We start from the raw sequence: 25,270 nt of genomic DNA on the forward strand, positions 1-25,270 counted from the left end.
CTACTCCACATATCAAGAAGCGCTCAACACACTGACCCTTTCGACTCTCACTGACCATCACCACGACCTCATCTGCAAATTTGGTAAGAAGCTTCTACACCATCCTCGACACCGGCTCCTACTACCACCTGAGATCCCTAGCCCGAGAATTGCTGTTCAACACCACAACCGCATCCAGCCCATACGTGCACGAACTGATCGCTATAAGAACAGCCCAGTCCCAACCATTGTAAAAATTATCAATAACTTGTAATAAACCAGTGTATTCACTCCCAGTAAATACTACTACTTGCAGTGTCACTATGTTGAAATGCACTGTAGTTTGAGCTTTTCCCCATCTAGTTATTATATATCTTATTTGTATCACTTATGTTATTTGTATATTATTTGTAATTCGAAACCCATTCCCCAAATATGTAACTGTATATTTTCAGCCTTCTGGCTGCCAAGCTCTTTCAATAAACCGTTAATTATTATTATTATTACACACATGTAAAGGTTGTCCTATAAAACAAGAAGGAACGATTATGAGAGAGAGAGACAGACACACACAAACAGATAGTCACAATCACTAGATATCTTCTCTAAGTCCACAACGTCTTCAACTTCTCTTCTTTAGCGATGTCTATTGTCTTAATGACTTCGGTTTTCAGTTCCTCTTGTAAGTCATTAATTGTCTTGTCGGCATCGATGACCTGAAAACAAAAGAAACTTGTTGATTGTTGTTTTGTTTTTTAAGGAAGAAAATTTATGTTAATTTTATGTTAACATAGTACAGTATATCAAAATTGAAGTGAATCATTTTTTTCATTTTAACGAATGGACGATAATAATAATATTAATAACAATATTAATAATATTAAATTAATATTATTAATAATAATAATAATAATAATATTAATAATAATAATAATATTAATATTAATAATTTTAATAATGATAATATTATTAATAATAATATTATCATTATTAATAATATTAATATTAATATTAAAAATAATATTAATATTAATATTAAAAATAATATAAATATAAATATTAATATTAATATTAAAAATAATATTAATATTAATATTAAAAATAATATAAATATAAATATTAATATTAATATTAATATTAATATTAATATTAATATCAATAATATTATTAATAATATTAATAATATTAATAATAATAATAATAATAATAATAATAATAATAATAATAATAATAATAATAATAATAATAATAATAATATTATGAACAATAATAATAGTATTAATAATATTATTATTATTAATAATAATAATACCTGTATTATTAATAATAATATTATGAATAATAATAGTACAGGTTGACAATCCCTTATCCGAAATCCTTGGAGCCAGAGGCATTTCGAATTTCGGAATTTTTCGGTTTTCAAAATGGTTAGGGTTTTTTTTTTTTTTTTTAGCCCACCCGGGCATAGATCACTGACCCACATCGGGGGAGCGAAAATATAATAAAATAATAATAATAATAATATTAATAATAATTCATAGGTGTAAGTCGTGTTTCTCACTTTTGATCTTTTTTTCATTCTTGTACAGTATTTCTTTATTATTATTATTATCATTATATTATTACAGTATTATTGTTATTATTATTATTATTAATCTTATTATTATATTTTATTATTATTATTATTATTATTATTGTTATCATTATCATTTTATTTTGGTGTACAGTATTTTCATTAAAAATTTTATTTACTATGAATAATTATTATGCGCGGCGTGGGTGTGGTGGAACGTCCTCCCTGATCTAAAGTGTTATTGGCGGGGACATACTCGCTGTGTGGGAGCGGGAATTTGACAATGTGTCCGTGAATATCGGATGTCACCCTAAGCATTGCCACCCAAGGTTTCTTCTCATCCCTTACGGCATAAATTGAAAATATTCCTTGTGTTCACCGGCGTTCACCAAGTGAGTGGTGACCTGTGCTGGGTCGGTGGTGGGATAATGAGGAGGCTCGGCGCCAAGGTCAGTGTCGTTAGGCCTACGTTGACAGGGGTGGTCCCGAGACTTTCGCCCCTATGGGGCCGAGAGTGCTGCCCATGCGATCGCCCCCCTCCCCCACCATAGTAACGGACACTTAATGTAGGGTCTCGACGAACCAAGTGAGTATATATAACTGATATTACACCAGTGAGACCATATAAATAGTGGTTATCTGTGCCAAGGATATATAAACACGTGCTTGGTGTGACAAACTCTTGTCCATAGTGTATCATTCTGATGTATGGATGGTCGCTATTAGGGGGGGTAGCCTACACACCCACCCACGCGCGCACATATGCCCCTACTACCTGGACACAGCAGTCCAGCCTGTCACCTCTCCGCCCTTCCCTCATAAGAACCAGTATTATCTTGTGCCTGGGACTAACTCAGATGATCGGAGGCGGACGTAACTGTCGCGCAAGGTGCTGTTCACTATGCCTGGCAACAATCATTGCTGCGTCTGTGCTAACCCGAACCAAAACTGCACAAATTGTGTTTGTGCGAGAAACAACCGACCATGTGTGGATTGCAAGAAGCGAGACCAGTGTCGGAACCCACGTCGCAGGGAGCCGACACAGGTGGCCACAGTGGATATCGCCGGGACCCAACTACCCGATGATATCCGAAATGATAGCAGTGAGTCTACTCAATCCGAAAATGTAGTACTAACAAATGCTGCTCCCTTAGTAGCAGGTGTCCACGAGGAGAATGAGAGACAGCCACCTCAGTGGAATGGCATGTCGATGGAAAATGCAGACATATGGGTCAAAGAAACCTACTTAGAAATTGTCAAGTGGTCGCCCGCTAAATTATTTGAACCACCCAAGTGTGAGGCCACCAAAGAAATGATTCGGGAGATGACTCGCTTCATGACTGATTACACTCAGGACCGCTTCCTCACCCCCCTAGCTCTTCAAATACTGGCAATAATACCACATCTATTTTGTCAGAGGACACACACAAAGGCTAAGCACAAAGAAAATGTGGCAGCAACGAAGAGAAGATTGACAATGTGGCAGACTGGAGCCCTAGATGATCTCCTATGTGAAGCAAGAACACTGCAGGAGACTAAAAATTGCGGGTGACGGAAAGCAAAACACCGATGACGTGGCAAGAAAATTTGGAAACAAAATGCGTGTGGGAAAAGTGTCTCTCGCGGTAAGATCTCTCACAGAGGAATCCTCCGGTGGGGTGATGCCAATAAACAGAGAGACATTAAAACTATTGAAAGAGAAACATCCCCCTGCAAGCGAAGATGAAGGCATCAGGTTCCAGGGTGACTATATCCCACCAAATGCTGTCCTGTTCGAGAAAATAACAGGAGGGATGGTATGGAAAATGGCATTGAAGACTCAGGGAAGTGCCGGCCCTTCAGGTCTGGATGCAAACAGTTGGAGAGTCATCCTCAGCACTAACAAGTTTGGCCCCATAGCAAGTGATCTCTGCACGGCCATTGCCATCCTTGTAAGAAAGCTGGCATCCTCGTGCTGCCAACACCTCCATGCTCTGACGGCCTGCCGCCTCATTCCCCTGGATAAGAATCCAGGACGTAGGCCTATAGGGGTGGGGGAAGTGCTGAGGCGGATCATTGGAAAATGCATAATGGAGGTGGTAAAGGATGTCAGGGCAGCAGCAGGGAACCTGCAAGTTTGTGCTGGCCACCAGGCTGGAAGGGAAGCTGCCATTCACGCCATGAGAGTGATATTTGAGCAGCGCGATTGTGAAGCCGTTCTCCTGGTGAACGCTTCAAACGCATTCAACATACTTAACCGCAAGGCCGCACTGCACAACATCAAGATCAAGTGTCCAAGCTTTGCAATGTATTTGAAAACTCCTATAGGAATCCATCAGACCTTTATATAGTAAAGAACAAGGCCCTAAGAGTTGATACCATCATACGCAGGGGGACCCTGTTGCAATGGCAATGTATGCAATAGGCCAATCCGTGCTCCAACACACATTAAGATTCGAAACAACTGAGGTCAAGCAACTGGCGTACGCTGATGACCTTACAGGAGCAGGAAAAGTGGAGGACATCAAAAAGTGGTGGGACATGGTAACATCACGAGGCCCACAAATAGGGTACCACCCAAACGCCAGCAAGTCCTTCCTCATTGTGAAGCCAGAACATTATGAACGGGCAATGGAGGTGTTCGGTGGAAGTGAGGTCAAAATAACAAAAGATGGCCAAAGACACCTAGGCGCAGTAATCGGAACGACGGACTTCAAGACTGAGTACGTAACGGGAAAGGTGAATGAGTGGGTTAGGGAAATCCAAGCTCTGTCCGAGATTGCTAACACAGAGCCACATGCAGCTTTTGCGGAATTGACCCATGGAGTCAAGCATCGCTGGAACTACCTGATGCGCACTATCCCTGATATCGGACCCCTCCTCCACCCTCTGGAAGAAGCTATCAGCGTCAATTTCATTCCCAAATTAGAGAAACACCTTCACTTAACCCCAGCAGAAAGATCACTCCTTGCACTACCACCGAGACTGGGAGGAATGGGACTGACCAATCCAGAGGAGATTGCTGCCACCGAACATAAAACTCAGTTAAGCTCACAGCAGCCCTTACGGACTATATAATAGCTCAGAACGCAACAGGGGAGGTGGATACCAGTGAAGTAAACAAGATTCGAAGGTCCATTACGACAGAACGACAGCACAGCTAAAGTGATAAGTTGCAGCAACTGTTGCTGCAAGTACCAGAGAACTTGAAAAAAATAGTAGCTAAAGCATAGGAGGTGGTTGCCTCGAACTGGTTACCTACGTTACTAATAAGAGCAAATGGTTTCAGTCTCAATAAACAAGAATTTACAGATGCCAATGCTCTAAGGTATGGTATGCCAGTAGAAGGTTTAACCTCTCAATGCGTGTGTGGCTCTCCATATGACGTCGATCACGCCATGGTGTGCAAGAAAGGGGACTTCATATGCATGAGACATGACGAAGTATGGAATCTCACAGCAAATATGTTGAACGAAATCTGCCGTGATGTCAGGGTAGAACCGACCCTCCTTCCATTGGACGGTGAAATTTTCCAACATAGGACTTCAAACACATCCAACGAAGCCCGTGTTGACGTCAGTGCGCGAGGATTCTGGACGCAGGGACAGCGAACCTTCTTCGACATCAGGATTTTTTATCCCATGGCCACATGTCACCGTACCTTAGCTTTCGATGCTGCACACAGGAGGAACGAGAACGACAAGATAAGGGCATACAGGGAGAGAATTCAGAACGTTGATCAAGGCAGCTTCACTCCTCTAGTGTTCACACAACCTCTGGTGGGATGGGACCAAGTGCAAGATGCTTCTACGCCAGACTCGCGGAAGTGATATCCGAACAGAAGCAGCAGCCCAGAAGTTATGTTACAGCCTGGATGAGATGTCGACTGTCCTTCTCTCTCCTTCGGTCGGCTTTGCTCTGCCTCAGAGGAACGAGAGCATCGACCCCAAAGCCGACAACAGTTGCAGATATTGAATATGAGGCTACAGTCACTGGATGTCGCATAGATCTGCGGCTCAACTAACTCAACACAGCTAGGATAGCTACTTATGTATTAGGATATTAATATTAAGGTAATGAAATGGTGGCGAAGGTATGGCTATTGGGGTAGGCTGGAAGCCATTTAAAAAAAAAAAAGTAGTAATATTGTTATGACCTTGGCCTCTTAGGTTGTAACAGGACAATTCAAATTCAACTTCTGTTTTAGTCTTAAAGTACACTCCCAGCAGTCCTGATGTCATTATATGATTCGCTCGCTGAAATATTGCTGGTGCTCCTTTGAGGCCGAAGGGCATAACTTTGTATTGCCACAGCCCCACCGCAGTGACAAAAGCTGAAATCTGCTTTGCTTCTTACAAGAGTTTGATTTGGTAGTAGCCTTTAAGAAGATCCAGCTTGGTGACAAATGATGCCTGACCCACACTATCGATGATGTCGTCGATGCAGGGCAATGGATATGAATCAGCACATGTCACAAGGTTGACCTTTCTGTAGTCAGTACACATGTAGACACTTCTGTTGGGTTTAGGCACCAGCTGCACTACTGCTCCTCTCAACTAGACATGTTCCAGCAGATACTCCACCTCCTGCTTCAGCTTCTCCCGCTTATCAGGGCTCATTCGGTAGGGTGCTTGCTTGATGGGAGATGTGCCAAGCAGAAGTACCAGGTCGTGGCACATCGTCGAAGAGTAGCTTGAACTCCTGCATCAGCTGCCCCACATCCTGGGACTGTTGTTGTGAAAGATGTAATACTTTAGAGGTAGGGCCACAAAATATACTGGAATTAAAGATTTTTATGGGACATCCACTTGGAAATCAGTGTTTGGGACCTCCTCCTCTCCTCCTGTAACCGAACAAACCACTTCACTCCTACCAAAATACAGTTTCAACCTGTAGATATGAGTCAGTCTCTCTAATTTTTTCTTGCCTGGAGTCGCTATAACATAGTTGAGGTCATTTACTTAATTACAGTGAATGGACCCTCATATTTAGCTTGAAGGTGATCTCTATACAGGGATATGAGTGCTAAAACCCTATCTCCTGGCTTAAATTCCCAAGCTTGACAATGCTCATCATATCGCTTTTTCATTTTCCCCTGAAAGTCCGACAGATTTTCACGAGCAATCTCACCTACTCTCTTCAGTTTCTCTTTAAACGTCTCTACATACACTGACAAAGGGATTTTTATCTGATTACTTATCCAACTTTCCTTCAACACAGTCATAGGACCTCTTACAGCATGACCAAAAATCATTTCAAAGGGACTGAATCCTAAGGAATCTTGGAAACTCTCTCTTATGGCAAACAGCATAAGTGTCACTCCTTCATCCCAACCCTTATCAGACTCCATACAATATTTCCTAAGCATAGATTTAAAAGTCTGGTTGAACCTCTCAAGGGCACCTTGGGTTTGAAGGTGGTACGCAGAAGATAAGTATTGCTTAATACTCATTCATCATCTGCTGGAAAAGGAAAGGAGTGAAGTTAGTACCCTGATCAGACTGTACAACTTTAGGAATGCCATATTAAGTGAAGAAGTTAGTCAGAGCCTTTACCACACTCTTTGCTTTGATGTTTCGCAGTGGTATAACCTCTAAGTACCTGGTGGTAGTAGGTAGTAAACAGCTACCAATCAGGGAGGTACTACCGCCTGGGAAGATATTGGAAGCATAATGTGTTATTTAATGGTAGACCCTGCTGCCATATGGCATCACGAAAATTGTGACCAAGTCCGAGGTTGCTGATCTGAATTTTTGCCTCATTTACACACAATTGCAGTCTCAATTGTTTCTCTTACTTGGACAACACAACATACATAATGTACAGTATATCATTTCTCAATCTTGATTTATTTTGTTGTTTTTGTATTTATTTTTTTGTTTTTGTATTTATTTATAGATATTATTATTATTACTATTGTTATTATTATTGTTATATTTTTGCCCCCCCCCAATATGGGTTAGTGACCTGTGCCCGGGTGGGCTAATCCCCGTAAAAAAAACATGATTGTTAACAAATATTGGTGGCCACATCGATTTTTTGGGAGAAGACCTACACAATCAATTATAACCCTACTGAATGGCTCATCTACCACAGGAATGGGTTTTAGGGGGAGCAGGTTTTTTGACCTATTACGGTTTACCAGCCATCTGACAATCATGGCAAGTTCTACAGTATCTGGCAACACCACCTTTCATTCCAGGCAAGTAAAAATGCGACAAAATCTTCTAGTATGTTTTCCTAACTCCTAAATGTTCTTCCAAAAAAGTCGTGTGCTTACTTCAAGATTTCTCCCCTGTGACATCTGAGAATCACAACCTGATGCACAACATTCCACTCGTCAGCAGGATCAAATACAGACCAGAACTTCCTCATAAGTAACCCTGAATCCATGAGGTAACAAACAGGCAAGCGAGCCGCTTCTTCCATAACCACAGCCTTCCTACATAGTTCAGCTAATTAGGGGTCACTCTGCTGATCATCTATCAGTTATCCCTAGTGACAGGTACTTTCTGAATGGTAAGGTTGTCACCAGAAGAGGGATCAGCTTCAGATTTGGTAGAATGAATGTTAACTGAATCTTTAGCTTCATTCACATCTCTCCCACCAATGTCACTATCAAAAGAATAATTCTGACTGGCAAACAGATTCTCAATACCTAAATCATTTACATCATTGCCAAGTGCACTACTATCAGCAGTACAAAGCTCATGGTCAAGTGAAGGAACGGTCTGTACCTTATTCCAAAGAGTCTGGATCCTTGTGACTGCACATAAAGGAAATAAATCTGGGTATGCTTCTTCAATTAAACCAGCATTATTTTCCACTGTAGGAGTCGAAGATACCACAGGATCTGGCATCAGGCTGGATCCTGTAATATCATGAGCCAGCAAAATAGTAACACCTGTCACAGGAAGAGAATCTTGAACACCAATAGTCACCTAACCAGTCACAAGCTGAATTCTCAAATACACCCTACACAAAGGAAGTGATCACTCCACCGACACCTTTAAGCACCAAATGTAAGGGCTGTAACGAGCCGCATGGTTATCCGCTGCTCGTTTGCGGCCCCCACTGGGGGTAGACGGAGGTGAGAAGGTCACACATCAGAAACTACCCAGCCAGCACCACAGCTGCACATCCCCCGCTGTTCGATTACAATTCTGGTTGTGTGCTCCTCTGAGCCTCTTGAGGCTCGTGGGCTGATTCCCCAGTCCTTCACTATTCGGCTGTCAATCTCCGGACACCTACTCCAGCTACTACCGCACCTGCCATGTCATCGCCACTTCCTCCACGCCCTATCCACCGAACGTGCCCTGGCGTCTCTCCTGTGTAGCAAGACATCGCCCACCAACGCCAAGTGAGGAAGCTGCCCTGGACCTTCCCCTTGAGAGCGGACCACCGTGTTAACGGAACATTCCACCGGTCTGCCGCCGTAGGAAATATCTGTACATTATTTGACTCACGTAATTGTTTATTTGATATTTGTGTGAGTGGTGTCAATTATCGTGATTATTTTCGTAGTAAAGAGATGTCAATCTCTAACGGTTGTTTGTTATCCTTGGAAACCCATGGTTCTTGACTTTCCTTTTATAAGATCCTGATTAGGCTGGCAAGGGATTTATTTCACCAAGTCCAGGCCTTTACAAGTGGCGACCTTGCCAGGATTGTCTCTAACCTTGGTTTCTGAGGATTAACATTCGTTACCGGTGTTTGTTGTATGTCGCTATGTGCGCGCCGCTTGATATCTGAGGCCCGGAAGTAAGTGTTGTTTGGTGCTTATCCCTTCCTTCTGTTGTGCTAATTTTGTTGCTCTCCCTTGTGCTAGGGAAGTCAATTAGTGTTGGTTGGGGTGCACTGTGGATACGGCCATCGCATTTTGTTGTTGATTCACCTGGTGCTGTTCTTTTCCCCGAGGTGATTTAACTGGACTGGGTGCGAAACAAGGTTTCCTCCAGCAGGATCGAATCCTTTAATGGTTTGATTGAGCCACTAAGTAGTTACTTTTGGCTAGTTGTGGGGTAAGTTATTAATTTGTCACTTTGGCTTTTGGCCTTTTGTATCATTATGTCTAGTTTTGAGAATTTGAAAGGTCAAGCGGTGGCCCTGGGTCTGACAGTTGCGGAGGTTGGTCGGTACATGATCACCCAACAGACTGCCGAGAGAGAGAGCAAGAGAGAGGAACGCAACAGCGAGAGAGAGAGAGAGGAACGCAACAGCAAGAGAGAGTTCGAATTAGCTAAGTTGCAGGCAGAAAAGGACATAGAACTAGCTAGGATTAATGCTCAAAATAGACCAGAATACTCTGGGCCGATACAAGATAATGTTGTAAAACCTAGTGTGTCTGTTTATTGTGAAGGAGAAGACAGCCTCCTACCTTGTTAGGTTTGAACGGGTAGCTGAGCTGCTTGGTGTTGACAAAGATAGCTATGCTGTAAGATTGGGAAGCCTACTGAGTGGGAAACCGATACAGATTTATATGTCCTTGTCTGCCGACATCACTAGAGATTACTCTTTGTTGAAGTAAGCTCTCTTGCGAGGGTTTAACAAGACTTCTGATGGTTATCGTGTTGATTTCCGCAGAACAAAGATTAGAGCAGGGGAAACATACCAGCAATTTTCAATCCACCTGGGTCGTTTGTTTCAACAATGGCTAGAGGCGTCAGAGGTTGAGGAAACCTTTGTGTCTCACTAAGTTCATGATATTGGATCAGTGTTTGTCTTCTCTACCGCCAGACTTGAGAATATTCATCAAGGAACATAGGCCAGTGATGCTAGGAGAAGCTGTAGAACTTGCTGACAACTGGGCGTCCACTCGCAACGCCTACCCCAAGTCTCCCACTCCTCCAGTGAAGAACACGAAGCCTCCATCCTCCGAGGAACCATTCACAGGAGTAGAGAGTAGTTCACCGGTCGTGCAGTTCGACAACTGCAGAGAAGAAATCCCCGAGCCTTCAAATCTACCGACATTCATCAGCCCAGCTACAAGGTCGGATTCTGTTTGGAAGACAGGAGCTGTCCCCGTTATTGTGTCAGCGGAACAATAAATGGGTCTTGGGCATCTACTATCATCAGGGACACCGGTTGCTTGTGTATTATTGTCTCTGAGGAAGCCCTGCCTGAGGCTGACGTCTCCAGCTGCTCAAAGGTTAGTGTCGCCGATTACTTAGGTTGTGTTGACCAGTTCCCTGTTGTTAGGTGCTACGTACGTTGCCCCTATTTCATTGGTTGGTTTAATATGGTAATAACGCCCATTAAATTCGCTAGTGTTCTCATTAGTAATGTTCCCAGAGTTCGTGACCCTAACGGCCCGGAACCTTTAAAACTCTCCTCGCCACCAGCACAGGTCTCCTCGCCACCAGTCTCTTCGCCACCAAACCACGTCGCCTTGCCACCCTCACACGCCACCTCACCTCCAGCAAAGGTCCAAGCTGTGGAGACACGGTTGGCGAAGGTAAACGACTGCATCCCCAGGTTCTGCCGAAATTTCAGCCACTGACTGTGACGCCCAAGGTGTTCGCCAAGCTTCAAGCCTCGTGTACCACTCTGACGCTGGTGACGGAGAAGGTGACTTAAGGGGAGGAGGATCAGACTAGAGATGGGTCTGTTTACATGTTTGTTTGTATTAATAGTCTGTTACATAGGCCTTGTGTGTCATCCAAGCAACCAGCCAAAGTAGGTCGGTTTATACTGGTTGTCCCTGCTGATTGTCGTAGCAACATTCTCATTGTAGCTCACGAGAGCTCTCTAGCAGGACACTGTTCTTGTAGGAAGACTTAAATGAAGGTTGCTGATGAGTTTTACTGGCCAGGTATGGGAGCGGATATTAGAGCCTTTTGTAGGAGTTGTGATCAGTGCCAGCGTATGTCCGCCAAGGGTAGAGTCCGTCCTGTTCCACTTAAACCCTTAACCATCATTACAGAGCCATTTTTTCGGGTAGCCATATATTTTGTTGGACCGTTCTCGTCCCCTTCCTCTAAGAAGCCCAAATTATATCAAGCTAATTTGTTAAGGAAAATTTTAGATAATTATCATATTTACTTTTGAAAATTTATAAGAATTAACAAAAACGGATTTAATGCTACATTTGACGTCGGATCACCTGACGATTAGCCCCCTTACCCCCTAGGAACACTGTCATAGTCACGTTGACTGCTAGTCTGGTTTAATTACTGATTCTTATTATACTCCACGAACGCAAAACATGAGTGGGTTAGCTATCCCCTAGAAGAAGGGCGTTTTTCCCATTCAATGTTTACAGTCATGATCCCTCCCAGTAAGTCCCACCTTCGAACACAGTTGTCAATGTATTTATTCCACTTCTCCTAGCAAGCTCAATCTTGAATTAGTTTATGTAAATCAACTTTAGTAATTCGCCCGACCTTTGTCAACTGAGGGTCATCCTTGCATGTGTAACAGTTGGCTTGTATGTAATTTCTGTCATTGCGCGAGTAGCGATCACTGGCAACTCGGGGGTATATAACCAGTGCGAGGAGGACAGAGAGCCTTCCTCTCTCCTCATGTCAACTTTGTTTGTCTACAGGTGTGTAGCAGTGTTCCCAAGCCATTCAGTTTGATTCAGTCATTGTAGTGTATTATCAGTGTTCATGCTTTAACAGTGGAATTGTCATTCACCTAGTGTGAGAAGTAATGTAAAGTAGTAAATGTCGTCTGACGTTGTGAGATGAAGGATTTGTTTGTGTTGTCATCATGCTTCCCAGTCCCTTGACGTCGCCTCCCTCTCTCCTCACATCAACTTCGTTTGTCTACAGATCCAGGCTAGGCTTATTTGACATTCACCGATAGCCCCGGAGCCAGTAGATTCCCAGCAGGGAGCAATATATTGACGATGTCGTTGATTCGACATGATTGTAACGGCAGGTCCACCTCGTGGGCCGAGGGCCCCAGACCCGCCTCGTGTTGGAATGTAACCGACCACAACAGCAGTCGTCAGTTGTTAGAGGCGCCAGTGGTATACCCTGGGACATGCCTTGGAGTTATGGCCCACAGTGTGGTTGTATGTGTTTGTTAATAATTACTTTATGTTGGGTAGTGGACCCATGTATTTGTTGGTATCAGTATTAACGTATTGTGTGAGAGTGCATCTCCTATGCAATACCAACACTCTGAAGTATCTTCAGTAAGGTTGTCTTATAACTGGATGTAATGGAAAGTACCTCGTAATGTGTGAGAAGTAAAGTTGTCCACTTGGGTCTATGAATAAAGCCTGGTAACTGTATTGAAATGTACCACTAGAAGATGTGGGTGAAGTAAGTACCCACTGGGATTGGCAGTTGAGAGGAGCCAAGGAGTTGTCACCTAACTATGTATTGTGAGCAGGACCAAGGAACTGGTCCTGCTATGTAATGTAATAACACCAGTAAGGTTGTATGCAATAAGAAAATACTGAGTCTGCAATAAGCGAGGAGTTACACCTTGAAGTTATAGGTTGATAATATCTCTTTTTCCCTTTGATTTCATATTAATAAACCTGTTTTTAGAGTATTTTAGGAGTATTCATTTTCCCCACAGTATTTCACCGTTATTTCCGTCAAAGTGACTTGATATCAGAATTACAATACCCATGTGCCTTAGACCCTCGTCATGCTACCAAAAAAGAACTAAGGTTATGCAGTAACCATTGAAGTAAGTAGAAAGAACCATTGAATTAAAGAACTAAGACAAGAGAAGTAAGAGTAAAAGATAATGCAGAGTATGAGTAGAGAGAAACAGCCGCCGTTACAACACAACTCTTATATACCTTCCAAGAACTGTCCATAAGCTCGTTGTAATTTTCCCGGACAACCTTTTGGATACCTTCCTTCTCATAGCGTTCCTCACCCCAGTGCCCCCTCGTTCGTGCCACTTCAGGGGTAAGGTTAAAGAATAGCACTAGGTCAGGTTTGGGTAATCCAACATCACTCTTCTTGCACCAGTCTAAGGCCATTCCCTGAGAGAGACGGAAATGCAATCCTTTGTGTCGTGGATGATTTTTTTTTTTAGTAATGATTAAATTATTTTCAACGATTATTTATTAAACACTTCAAGGCTAACCTGATCTAACAATAATATTACCTATTAAAGTAAACTAGTATTAACCTGATCTTACCTAACCTAACATAACCTAGCACTAACTCAACCTACCCTAAAGTAGCGTACCTTAACCTAACCTAATGCAACCTAGCCTAACACTAGCCTAACTTAACCTAACACTAGCCTGACCTACCCTAACACTAACTCAACCTAACTTAACACTTCCTCAACCTTGTAATAGCACCTTTACATTATATAAAAATTCACCCAAATGTATGATACCTAAATGTATGATCCCAAATTATTCATTAAGTTATTCAACCAACCATCAGTTGTTGAAATTATACATGGCTGAGGTTGTAGTTTCTTCAGAGGGCGGGCAAGGTCAAGCTCATCCAACAGTTTATCAGACGTGTTTCCTCTCCCACATTCTCAGAGGGCAGGCGAGGCCAACCAAACCCCAACACCTCGCCCGCTCCCCATAACTCTCATGTCATAGACACAGGAGAGAGATCAGATTCTTATCATTAGTTAAGGGGAGAACACATAACTTAAGTGTTCCCATATAAGTGTACTTAAACCCTTTCCCCTCGAGAGAATTCACAATACATTCTCTCTCAAACTAAATAATGTGTATAATGTATACAGAATCTTCAATATTAAAGTGAGTCCAGAAGAACAAGTGTTTACAGTACATCAACCCTGCCACTTAAGAGTTCCAAAACTAATTTAAAACAATTGTGCATGATATAAAAACAGCTATGACAACCTAACCGAACACTATCTCAGCCTACCCTGCCTAACACTTAACCTAACCAAACATTATTCCAACCTACCTTAACCTAACTCAACCTAACCTAATGTAATGATTGTTTATCAGACCACAGCTTACGGCCCAGAGAATTACAACACATATAACATTAAGTATGGCCCCACGTGGTAACACATATACCAAGTTGACACACCCTGGGTCAGGACCCAAGGGACCTGACCCCGGCCACTAATTACTTGAGTTAGCGGGTTACTTGACCTACAACCACACCCTGATAGAGGTCATTTGCTGGCTGGTTCTCCTCCATATAAATGGCCTGCAGTCCCATCCACGGGGCTCATTTTCGTCTCATTCTTGGTGTTCATTCACCCATTGCTCCAGACTTCTCTGTCACATCACTATCGACAGAGTCACACCCGACCTCCCGTGTCACCAGCTAAGCAGAGTCTCCCATAGGAGACAGTCCAGAAGCACCAGCTGGGCCTCCCTCAGGTCACATGAGTCTTTCTCAGAGCTATCCATAGGGTGAGTTACTTACGGTGGGAAGTGTATTAATTTCTTGTTTGTGTCCGAGAGTCAGTATCTAGTAGGGAGTGACAGTTTGGCAAAAGTTTTCAAAATCTAATTGCTTGGGTTGGATTATTTGTCTATCGACCACGCTAATTCCGAATATGTTTGAGTTTTTTACATCATTGCATTAGAAGGTTTGTGGATACTTTTGGGTTTGGCATGAAAAACGCGAAAAAACTGTAAATAATAAAGGGACTGGCAATGTGGCACAACCTGTTAAAATCAAGTTATTGAATTGGATTATTCGACTACTGTGTACACTGGTTCATAATATGCTATTGTTTTACAACTCAATGCGCTACAAATTATGCCGATATTTTTGCTGCAAGTCACCACATACGTATATTTCGAAAACCAGGGCCCAATATTACCAACGGCGTGGATAGATTCCGTGGAATGAATTCAGGACATTCCCGCTCATGGAACATTACCAAACTCCGTATATGTGCCAATGGCAGGCCAATGGCAATATTTACAGAGTTTGTTGAGGCTCCCTGGACGGGAATGCCCTGAATTTATTCCACGGAATCTATTCACGCCGTTGGTAATATTCGTCCCAGGACTGATCAACGAATTCAGCCCAAGTAGCTTGACTTGGACAGTTAAGGACAAAATCTCAGTCCGTACTTTTGAATAAAATATTGTTCAATAGGTGGTGATATTGAAGTGCTGAAAGTTGTTTTTTCTGTGTTGTTTTGCAGTTAGTTCAAAGGGCCGCCACCAAGATGGGTCGTCCTAAGATTAGCAACACTCAGCTGCGCCAGGGTAACGATAAGGTGTTCGGGGTTCGGATGCCTCTGCCATCTAACAAGTTGCCTCTGAACAAGGAAGTTGGAAGTGCCCTGGCTTATGAAGCAGAAAACGAGAGGTTAAGGAGAAGAACAAATGCTTTTGATTATATGGATGCCACCAACAAGGTGACTGAGAAGGTACTGGATGTGTATAGGAAGGCCACTGTCCCCACTATCTCTGAAATCAGGGTGAAAATGAGAGTCCACGACCTGTGGAGGATGCGGAGGGAGACGATGATGATGAAGGGAAATGGACAGAAACAGAAAAGGAAGAAAACGAAGAACGGGAAGCTGAAGATGAGGTTCGAGGATATAGCTGAGAAGTTGTTTGATGTGGCAGACGACAGCAAAGTGCACGAACGAGAGAAAAGCTTCCTGGCAGCCCAGAGGAAACCGGGAAGGGAGGGCTGCATTGATGGCGTTGACAAAATTGTGACTGCCAAGCTGAAAGAAGAGAGGGAGAAGGAAGCGAAGAGGGCAAAGAAAAGGGCTGAGGAAGAGAGGAAAACTGAGAAGATGAGGTCAAAGAGTAAGGAGGAGATGGAGAGGATGTCGTGTAAAGTGTCGGCAGTGGATGACAGTGCTCAGGAAGAAGATAGTGATTATAAGGATGTCAATGACAATGAGTTCAAGGCTATGGTCGACAGGAGAGCAAGATCAGAGAAAAGGAAAAGGGAGAAAGAAGCCGAGGACAGGATCGGAGAAACTGCTGACAGGTTCAAGGTATCCAATGATGCAGTGGCTCACATCGCAAACACCATCAGAGCTGCAGACAACATCATAACTGAAGGGGACAAGTCTAAAGTGACTAACTGGAAGAAAGTGGAGAGAGTCAGGAAGAGGTCACGAGAACAGAAAAAAGAAAAGTTCAGGGGATTCAAGGTCAGAGGTCTCATGGTAGATGAGAGGATCAATGAGAACAAGATAGTGACTGGTGTAGGTGAGAAGAACCACAAGAGATTCGCCATGGAAAAGAGGGAAGACTGTGCAGTGATCGGATGTTCCATGAATGTCCTGAATTCATTCCACGGAATCTATCCACGCCGTTGGTAATATGTCCTGAATTCATTCCACGGAATCTATCCACGCCGTTGGTAATATTGGGCCCTGGTTTTCGAAATATACGTATGTGGTGACTTGCAGCAAAAATATCGGCATAATTTGTAGCGCATTGAGTTGTAAAACAATAGCATATTATGAACCAGTGTACACAGTAGTCGAATAATCCAATTCAATAACTTGATTTTAACAGGTTGTGCCACATTGCCAGTCCCTTTATTATTTACAGTTTTTTCGCGTTTTTCATGCCAAACCCAAAAGTATCCACAAACCTTCTAATGCAATGATGTAAAAAACTCAAACATATTCGGAATTAGCGTGGCCGATAGACAAATAATCCAACCCAAGCAATTAGATTTTGAAAACTTTTGCCAAACTGTCACTCCCTAGTGTCTAGTAACGTAAATATAATGTTGGAGTAATGTGTCCATGCCACAAAATGTGCTAGTAACTTCGATATAATAAAGTTCGATTAATGTGTCTGTGTTATTGAGTGGATTAATAAATAGTTGTATTGAGAGCTGGCATTTGAGAGATGTCCCCTAAGAATATAATATAAGTGAAAGTAACTAACTAGCCACGCTACCAAACTTCCTCTCTTTACATCCTACAACTAATTATTCTGTCTATACTTTCTACCTCTAAACCCCCCCATTACACTAACATAACCCACCCTACCCTACCATAACCTGATCTAACATAACTTAAGTACAGCACATCTCTCGTCGAACCTCACCTCCTTGGCGGCAGAATAGGCAACCCCAGAGAACGAGTAACGATCGATGATGATATTTATTCCTTCTTCTATCGTCGATGTTATTTGCGACAGTGATTCCCACCTGTAAGAATCAATGATATTAATTTCCAGAATTTTTAAAGACACTAAGCTAGGGTATTAATGCGGATGGTTGATGACGAGGTATATACAATGTTTATACTGTATATCTGTAATGTGTATGTACAATATATATACCTGGAGGTAACATCTTGCTTGAGACTCTCTTCAACTAAACGCATTTTTTCTGTGTTTCCAAGCAAATTATTGGTCATTTTGAAATTTATTTTACATATTGACAATATATAGCGCAGTGCAGTGTTATTTTAAAGAAAATATTCTTTATTTACAACAAGTTTAACTTTGAAAAACACGTGTTGACATTGTTTGAATCCAGCATGGGGCCTAAGAGATCAAGAAAAGCTATTTCAATCCAAACCAAGCAGGAAATCATAAAAAAACATGAACAAGGCATTAGAACAAATGCGCTATGCAAAGAATATGGCATGTCGGCATCAACTGTGTCGACAATTCTTGCACAGAAAGACAAATTCAAGGAAGTGAAAGTGAGAGACAAATCTACAAGAGTGTTTAAAAGTAGATCCCTAATCGCAGAAACTGAGAGGTTACTTATCATCTGGATTAGGGAAAAACAGATGAAAGGTGATTCAGTTTCTACTGAATTCATTTGTGAAAGAGCCAGGGAGATTTACGAACATTTAAAGGCAGATCAACCTGGTTCTTCAGGCACAGAATTTAAAGATTTTCGGGGCAGCAAAGGCTGGTTCGAAAAAATTTAGAAAAGAAGTGACATTTTCAGTGTTGTTAGGAATGGTGAAGCTGCTAGTGCTGATAAAGAAGGGGCAGCAAAGTTTTTAGATGAATTTAAAAAACTGATGGAAGAAGAAAATTATCTTCCACAGCAAGTGTTCAATGTGGACGAAACTGGGCTGTTCTGGAAAAAGAACATTCATCACCAGAGATGAAGCCTCTTTACCTGGGCATAAACCCATAAAAGACCGTCTCACTCTATTGCTTGGTGCCAATGCTTCAGGGGATTTCCGACTGAAGCATATGCTTGTCTACCACTCTGAAAACCCCAGGGTGTTCAAGCAGCAGAAAGTGGTAAGAACAAAGCTTGGAGTTTATTGGAAGTCCAACCGTAAGGCATGGGTGACAAGACAGCTCTTTAATGAATGGGCTGTTGATGTGTTTTGCCCTTCTGTCAAGAGCTACCTAACCACCAATAAACTCCCTTTAAAGGCTCTTCTCCTCATGGATAATGCTCCTCGTCATGACCCTGACCTTGCCAGAAATTTAGAGTATCAATTTGACTTTGTAAAAGTGTTGTTTTTGCCTCCAAACACTACATCAATCATACAGCCAATGGACCAGAATGTAATCAGCAACTTCAAGAAGTTGTACATGAAGAAAATGTTTAGGAGGTGTCATCAGGCAACTTCCAATGATCCTGAACTAACACTGAAACATTTCTGGAAGACACAATTCAACATCCTGGAGGCTGTAAAATTGATTGTGTCATCATGGCAAGAAGTCTCCACTAGATCCCTCAATTCTTCATGGAAAGCACTGTGGCCATCAGTAGTCCATGATTTTGAGGGATTTGAGGAAGAAACAGAGTTGGACCAGGAGATTGTGTCCACTGGTCAGTCATTGGGCCTTGAAGTGGAGGAGGAGGATGTGGAAGAGCTTGTGATGTCTCATGAGGAGGAACTTACTCCTGATGACTTGAAGCAACTGGATGAGATGTTACAGGTAGAGGCTGACAGTGGTGAGGAGGAAATTGAAAGTGATGACCATATGTCAGCTAAACAGTTAAAAGATGTGATTTACTACTGGGAGAAGTTCAGGGAACTGGCTTCAAAGCACCCAGAAGTGGAAAAAACTGAACTAACTTTGTGTCATGTTGAGGACTCAGTGGTCTCCTTCTTTAAACATAAGTTTATGGTGAGGAGGACATATGCCCCACAGACCACAATTGACACTTTCTTCAGTAAAAGGCAGAGGGAACAAGATGCTATCCCTCAGCCTTCCACTTCAAGAAAGAGAGAGGATGTTCATGGTAGAGAATCTGTCAGTCCAGAGGTTCCTGACATTTTCATGGAAGGTGACTCACCTTCCAAGAAGCAGTAAAATGCTTCTCCTCCACCTCCACTTCCTTCTCTTCTCCCTTCTCCTCCTCCACCTCCCACTTCAAATGCACATCATCATAATGATCCAGGAGCCCTCTACATACACACCTCAAAGTAAGTTAACTTTTCTACCATTTTTGTTGAATTTAGGCAATTTTCGGTGAGCTGGAACCAATTACCCAAAAACCCATTGAAACAATGGTTTCGGTTAACGAGCAACCTGCTGGAACGGATTGTGCTTGTTAACCGAGGGACCACTGTATATATATATATATATATATGTATATATATATATATATATATATATATATATATATATATATATATATATATATATATATATATATATATATATATATATATATATATATATATATATACACAGTTAACCCTCACTTTACGCGGTTAATGTAACCCGGAGGGTCCCGCGTAAAGTGAGAACGCGTAAAGTGAATAACATAACATATGGGATTAATTGAAATGGAGTCCGGGCCGATCCCCAAACTCCACTTTTTGACGACACACAACTATGTTGTAGTAAAAATTTTATCTTAACTTTATGATGGTATGAAAAAACAAGTAATATAGAAGAGGTTAGGTTAGGAAAAATAAAGGTTAACATAGGAAAAATAAAGGTTAGGTTAGAAAAACTAAAAGTTAGGTGGAACACTTACGGTAGTAGAAGAGATGGGTCGGCATACGGGGATGGAGGCTGGTTCCGAGGCAGAGGGCAGATTACTGGCCCTCAGGTGAATCACCATTACTAGGTGAATCACCATCACTGTCACTTACAGTTGTCAGGGCTTCCCTGACAAATCCCTCAAAGTCATCTTCACTGTCACTATCACTGGCTTGGGCTGGCTGTGGCGGGTTGCGGGCGAAGAACTCGGTTGTGCTTTTTTGACGGCTGGTGTTTATGTTGTCGTGATACACCGTGATGTACGGCTCCATAGCCTGCACCAGCCGGGTATGGAAAACTTCATAGCGGTCATTGTCGCAGGAAAGGAAGGACTTCATTTTCTCTGCACACTCCATGGCACCCTTAATATCACTATGACTTAAACTGTTTTCTTCGGAGAATGACGCACCTTCTTCCTCCTCTTCACTTACGTGATCTTCTTCCAACATCTCGTCGGCAGTCACTTCAGGATCTCTGATCACCTCCAGGATGTCGTCGTTGGTGGTCTCGGAGAAGCCTGGAACTGTAACAGTCTGCGCAGCTTCTCTGGCAAGGTCCACTGCTACTGCAACAGTCTGAACCTCACCAGTCACAGATTGACTCCTCCTCTCACCTGGTATTCCATGCAACACATGTCTCCATGCGTGACAAATTGTAGCAATAGACAGCTGATCCCATGACTCCACCAAGAAGTCCACAGCTTTCTTGATGTTAAATACTCTCCAGAATTGTTTGAACAGTATTTTTTGCTGTGCCAACTGTTGATCCTCATCTTCTTCGCTCTTGCTATCGGTGGTGGTGTCACTCAGGTTACGCAACTCTTCCATGGTGTTGGTGTAGTCGTTCAGGAGCTGGAATTTTTTTGATGAGAATGCAGCTTTTACATTACAGATTAACTTTTGGTCCATGGGCTGTAATATAGACGTAGTGTTGGGAGGAAGGAAGACCACTTTTACGTTCGGGTGACGATCTAACAGTAGGGGCGAGTGTCCTGGTGCGTTGTCCAGCAGCAACAAAATATTGAATGGCACATTCTGTCGCTCACAGAATTTCTTTGCATCGGGAACAAAACAGTCATCAAACCAGGAGAGGGACAGTGTAGAGAACATCCACGCCTTACGTGCGGTCAGCCAATGGACATTTAGCTTGGTTATGTCCATGGTTTTGTAGGCGTGCGGCTTGCGTGCTGTGTGGATCACCGATAACTTGAGCTTACAGGTACCAGAGGCATTGGTGGTAAACAGGACGGTGATGCGTTCCTTCTGCATCTTCCGGCCCCGAATCCTGCTGGCATTCTTTACAACGAAGGACTTGGAAGGTAGCTTTTTCCAGAAAAGACCAGATTCGTCCATGTTAAACACCTGGTCGTCACTGTACTGTCTTTCCTCCATAATCTCACATAAAAACGGAGGAAATTTCCTAGCCGCAGCACGGTCAGCACTCGCTTCTTCACCACCAATGTTTATATTGGTGATCTTGTTCCGGATCTTAAACCTCTGTAACCACCCAGAGGAAGCATTAAAGGGTTTGGGCTCTGTAATTCCCATCTTTCGTGCCACTGCGATGTACAGTACAGTTCACGTGCGTACTCCTTAACAGAGCGAGTGTCGACCGCCATGTTCCGTCGCGCCTGACGCACCAAGTACCTCACAAGTAATTTTTCTGTCTTGAGAAGCACCTGGTTGTGAAAATACTTGATCATAGAAGCACCTGTAGACTTTGTGATCTTCATGTGCTCCTTTATCTTGGCTGCATCCTTCTTTATTGTTCGAATCGTAGATTCATTCACACCATGCTGGCGCACCAAATCAACCTGCCTTGTTCCTTTCTCCAACTCTTGGATGATGGTATACTTCACCTCGTAGCTTAAGGAACGTCGTGTCTTCTTTGGCTTAGTGCCGCTGGGTCCAGGTAAGGAAAGGTTTCTCTCTGGGGGTGGTGGTCCGGCGGAAGCCATTTTATGGAACAATGGATGCGCGTTTACACGGTGTGGCCTTGAGGGATGAAACTGCCGCGGCTAGGTCAAGCGTCGTCTTTCCTCCCTCCCTCCCTCCCCCGGGTGGACACGTCATAATACTTTAAGCCAATTACTGCTAGCAGCAGAGGGGGGTAGTGATGCATGGCCAATCACAGGTCTGATACGTCATATGACGTCAGTGATAACACAACAAAGACACACACTGCGCAACCTTACCGCGCCGCTTGCCCAAGCGGAGGGAGGAGGGAGAGGCGAGGAGCACAGGCAGGCAGGCGGGCGGGTGGTGGGTGGGGCGAATCTAAAAATAGCGTCGCGCCGGACACTCTCCGCGTAATGGGGTTCACGTACCGCGTAATGTGAGCACGTGGAAACGCGGAATGCGCGACCGCGTAAAGTGAGGGTTAACTGTATATATATGCAAGTAAATCACTGTAGGTGCGCATGATCTAGGTATATGCTGATAACCACAAGGAAAGAAGAAAACACGGAGTTCCCAAGCGCTTTCGTGTAATTCACACAATTGGTTGCATTTATAAAGTTCCTTGCAAGGAATGTAATATGTTTTACTTAGCCCAGACAGGTAAAGATCTTGCAACTAGAATTAAACAACACAAATACAGTGTTAGGACAGGCCAGGAATCCAATGCTCTGTTCGTTCATTTGAGGTATAACAAGCATTGCGTTGACTGGGATAATGCCTCCTCAATATTACCATGTAATTCAATTGATAGTAGGAACATCATAGAATCTAGTCTTATTAAACATACCGAAGCATTCAACATGAATTTGAGTAACGGCATGTACAAGCTGGACAATATTGTAATTAAGAAGATTTGTGACCAGGTGAGAAGGCCGGGTCACCTGACCATCTGACCTGACCACCAACCGTTGTGTGCTATTTAAAGATTAGTAGGGTCATTACCTAACACCTGACCATTGTGGACCTGGTCTCACCCTTCTCTGTATATATACACCTTGATTTGTATTTCTCTCTCTAGTCTGTACTCACCCCCGAAGATGTGAATTACACGAAAGCACTTGGGAACTTCGTGTTTTCTTCTTTCCTTGTGGTTATCAGCATATATATATATATATATATATATATATATATATATATATATATATATATATATATATATATATATGCTATGTATATATATATATATATAATATATATATAATATATAATATATATATATATATATATATATATACATATATATATATATATATATATATATATATATATATATATATATATATATATATATATATATATATATATATATATATATATATATATATATATATATATGTAATATTCTAATTTAAATGCCGCCATAGTGATACTGGGCGTTCAAGGTCATCTAGGGAGGGCGCTGCCTGCTGTGGAGACTGCGGAACTAGGCCTATGATGTAAATGTAATTTACCGAATTATATGATGCGATTCATGAAGTAGGGACTATTATTGAATTTGATGTATAGATCGTTAGCGGTCTGATAATGTTGCAGGTGTCCCAAGGTTATGGTTAGGCGGAAAATATATCCATGAGCCCAAGCTACGCCTTGGGAGGAACGACGCTTCTTGAAGCGGTCGGTATTCACACAGACAAGACGTTCATGGCGTCCATCAGAAATAGTCCGTGTTTTCGTCACCTGTGCTGCGCTATTGCGGTATAACAAGTAAGTCTCATTCGATCTCGAAGCCAGGGTTAGATGGGCGGTGATAAAGTAAACTAGAGCTAACAGTGAGTTCATTTCGGGTTTCGTCAGAACCCATTTGAGGTTACTGAGTTGACGGAGTTGACTGGGAAGATTGACTGCCGTTGATGATTGAGGTGGCGATTGTAAGCCATTGGACCCGATCAGTGTAGGCCTGTCACTGTGTTTAAGCCGGGGTAGCAAGGGATCTCTTGAGTGAGCAGGTGCTCCGACAACTTAAACGACGGGACCAGCATCAGCAGTGGTGATCAGTTCTTCCTCCGATGCACAACCCCACATGTGGCAGCTAGTTGAAACCTGCTCTGAAGCTTGAAATTTCTCTCAACTTTACAAGGTCTGATTGGCTCCTCCCTTCGCGCGCACTGGGAGTACCTGGAGCGCTATCTAGATAAATCTAATGGTCACAGACCGTGAGGTCTTGGTCTCTAGGAGATACCTGGGAACATCCTCCCTCTGCAGTGTAGTTAACACCATTCCTCGGACTGATGTTATCTTGGCGTGTGTAGTTTAATAGTTTCTAAATAATTTTGATAATATTGTTTTGAATGTTTGTGCCATTAAGTGGAACCAGAGTGATACTGTGATTTGATTCTTTTAATGCCTCTAATTGTTCTTCATAATTCTGATCTCAGGTATAACCTTGTTCCAGAGTGATGTAGTTAAGTTAGGTTAGGAAATTGTGCATCTTTTGGTGCTATAATTTTGTTGAGTGCATAAGGCCCTATTCTTTTGTTAATTATTTAATTTCTTATTTTAGTACCATTTCCTAAGTGACTGATATTTTTTGAAAGCCTTAGGCCTGTTCTAAATGTTGTGAAGTGACAACATTTCTTGATACTTCAATTTATTTTTTGTTGCTGTTTCTAATATTTCTATGTCATGTATAACTTTTATTCCCCAGGTAGTGCTGTTAAAGTTTTAAAGTTAAGAGTGTTTATATTGGTGTACCATTATTTGATTATTGTTTAGCAAGTGTTGGAGATATAAAGTGTCTAAATTTTAAGTGTGTCTCATTCATCAGTCCTGGCATACATCTTCCACAGGTCCAGACAGTTCATTTGTGTAGTAAGATTTAAGTGTTCTTGTGCTGGTTGAGGATTTTCTTTCCAAAGGCGCTTCCACTGCCTTTACCATCTATTAAATTTTAATAAACTTCAGTCAAGTAGAAATTAAAGTCTTAGCAAATTCATTGATTACATATATATA

The 25,270-nt window shown here is 42.3% G+C and overlaps 1 protein-coding gene across 2 annotated transcripts in view; it reads right to left on the bottom strand.

Annotated features, from left to right (window-relative positions):
- Positions 1–372: 372 nt before the first annotated feature.
- LOC121874650 (thymidylate kinase-like) overlaps positions 373–25,270 on the bottom strand; it is a gene marked incomplete at its 5' end in the record, with an annotated part of 39,251 nt that continues 14,353 nt past the window's right edge. The window contains 3 exon segments of one of the 2 annotated variants that reach the window (XM_042378879.1): positions 374–695; positions 13,293–13,481; positions 17,493–17,595. In XM_042378879.1, coding sequence (XP_042234813.1) covers positions 585–695; positions 13,293–13,481; positions 17,493–17,595 — 403 coding nt within the window. In that variant the 3' untranslated portion in view covers positions 374–584. 2 annotated transcript variants of the gene reach the window in all.

Source organism: Homarus americanus, unplaced genomic scaffold (genome assembly GCF_018991925.1).
Source record: "Homarus americanus isolate GMGI-L3 unplaced genomic scaffold, GMGI_Hamer_2.0 scaffold34360, whole genome shotgun sequence".
Classification (NCBI taxonomy): Eukaryota; Metazoa; Arthropoda; class Malacostraca; order Decapoda; family Nephropidae; genus Homarus; species Homarus americanus.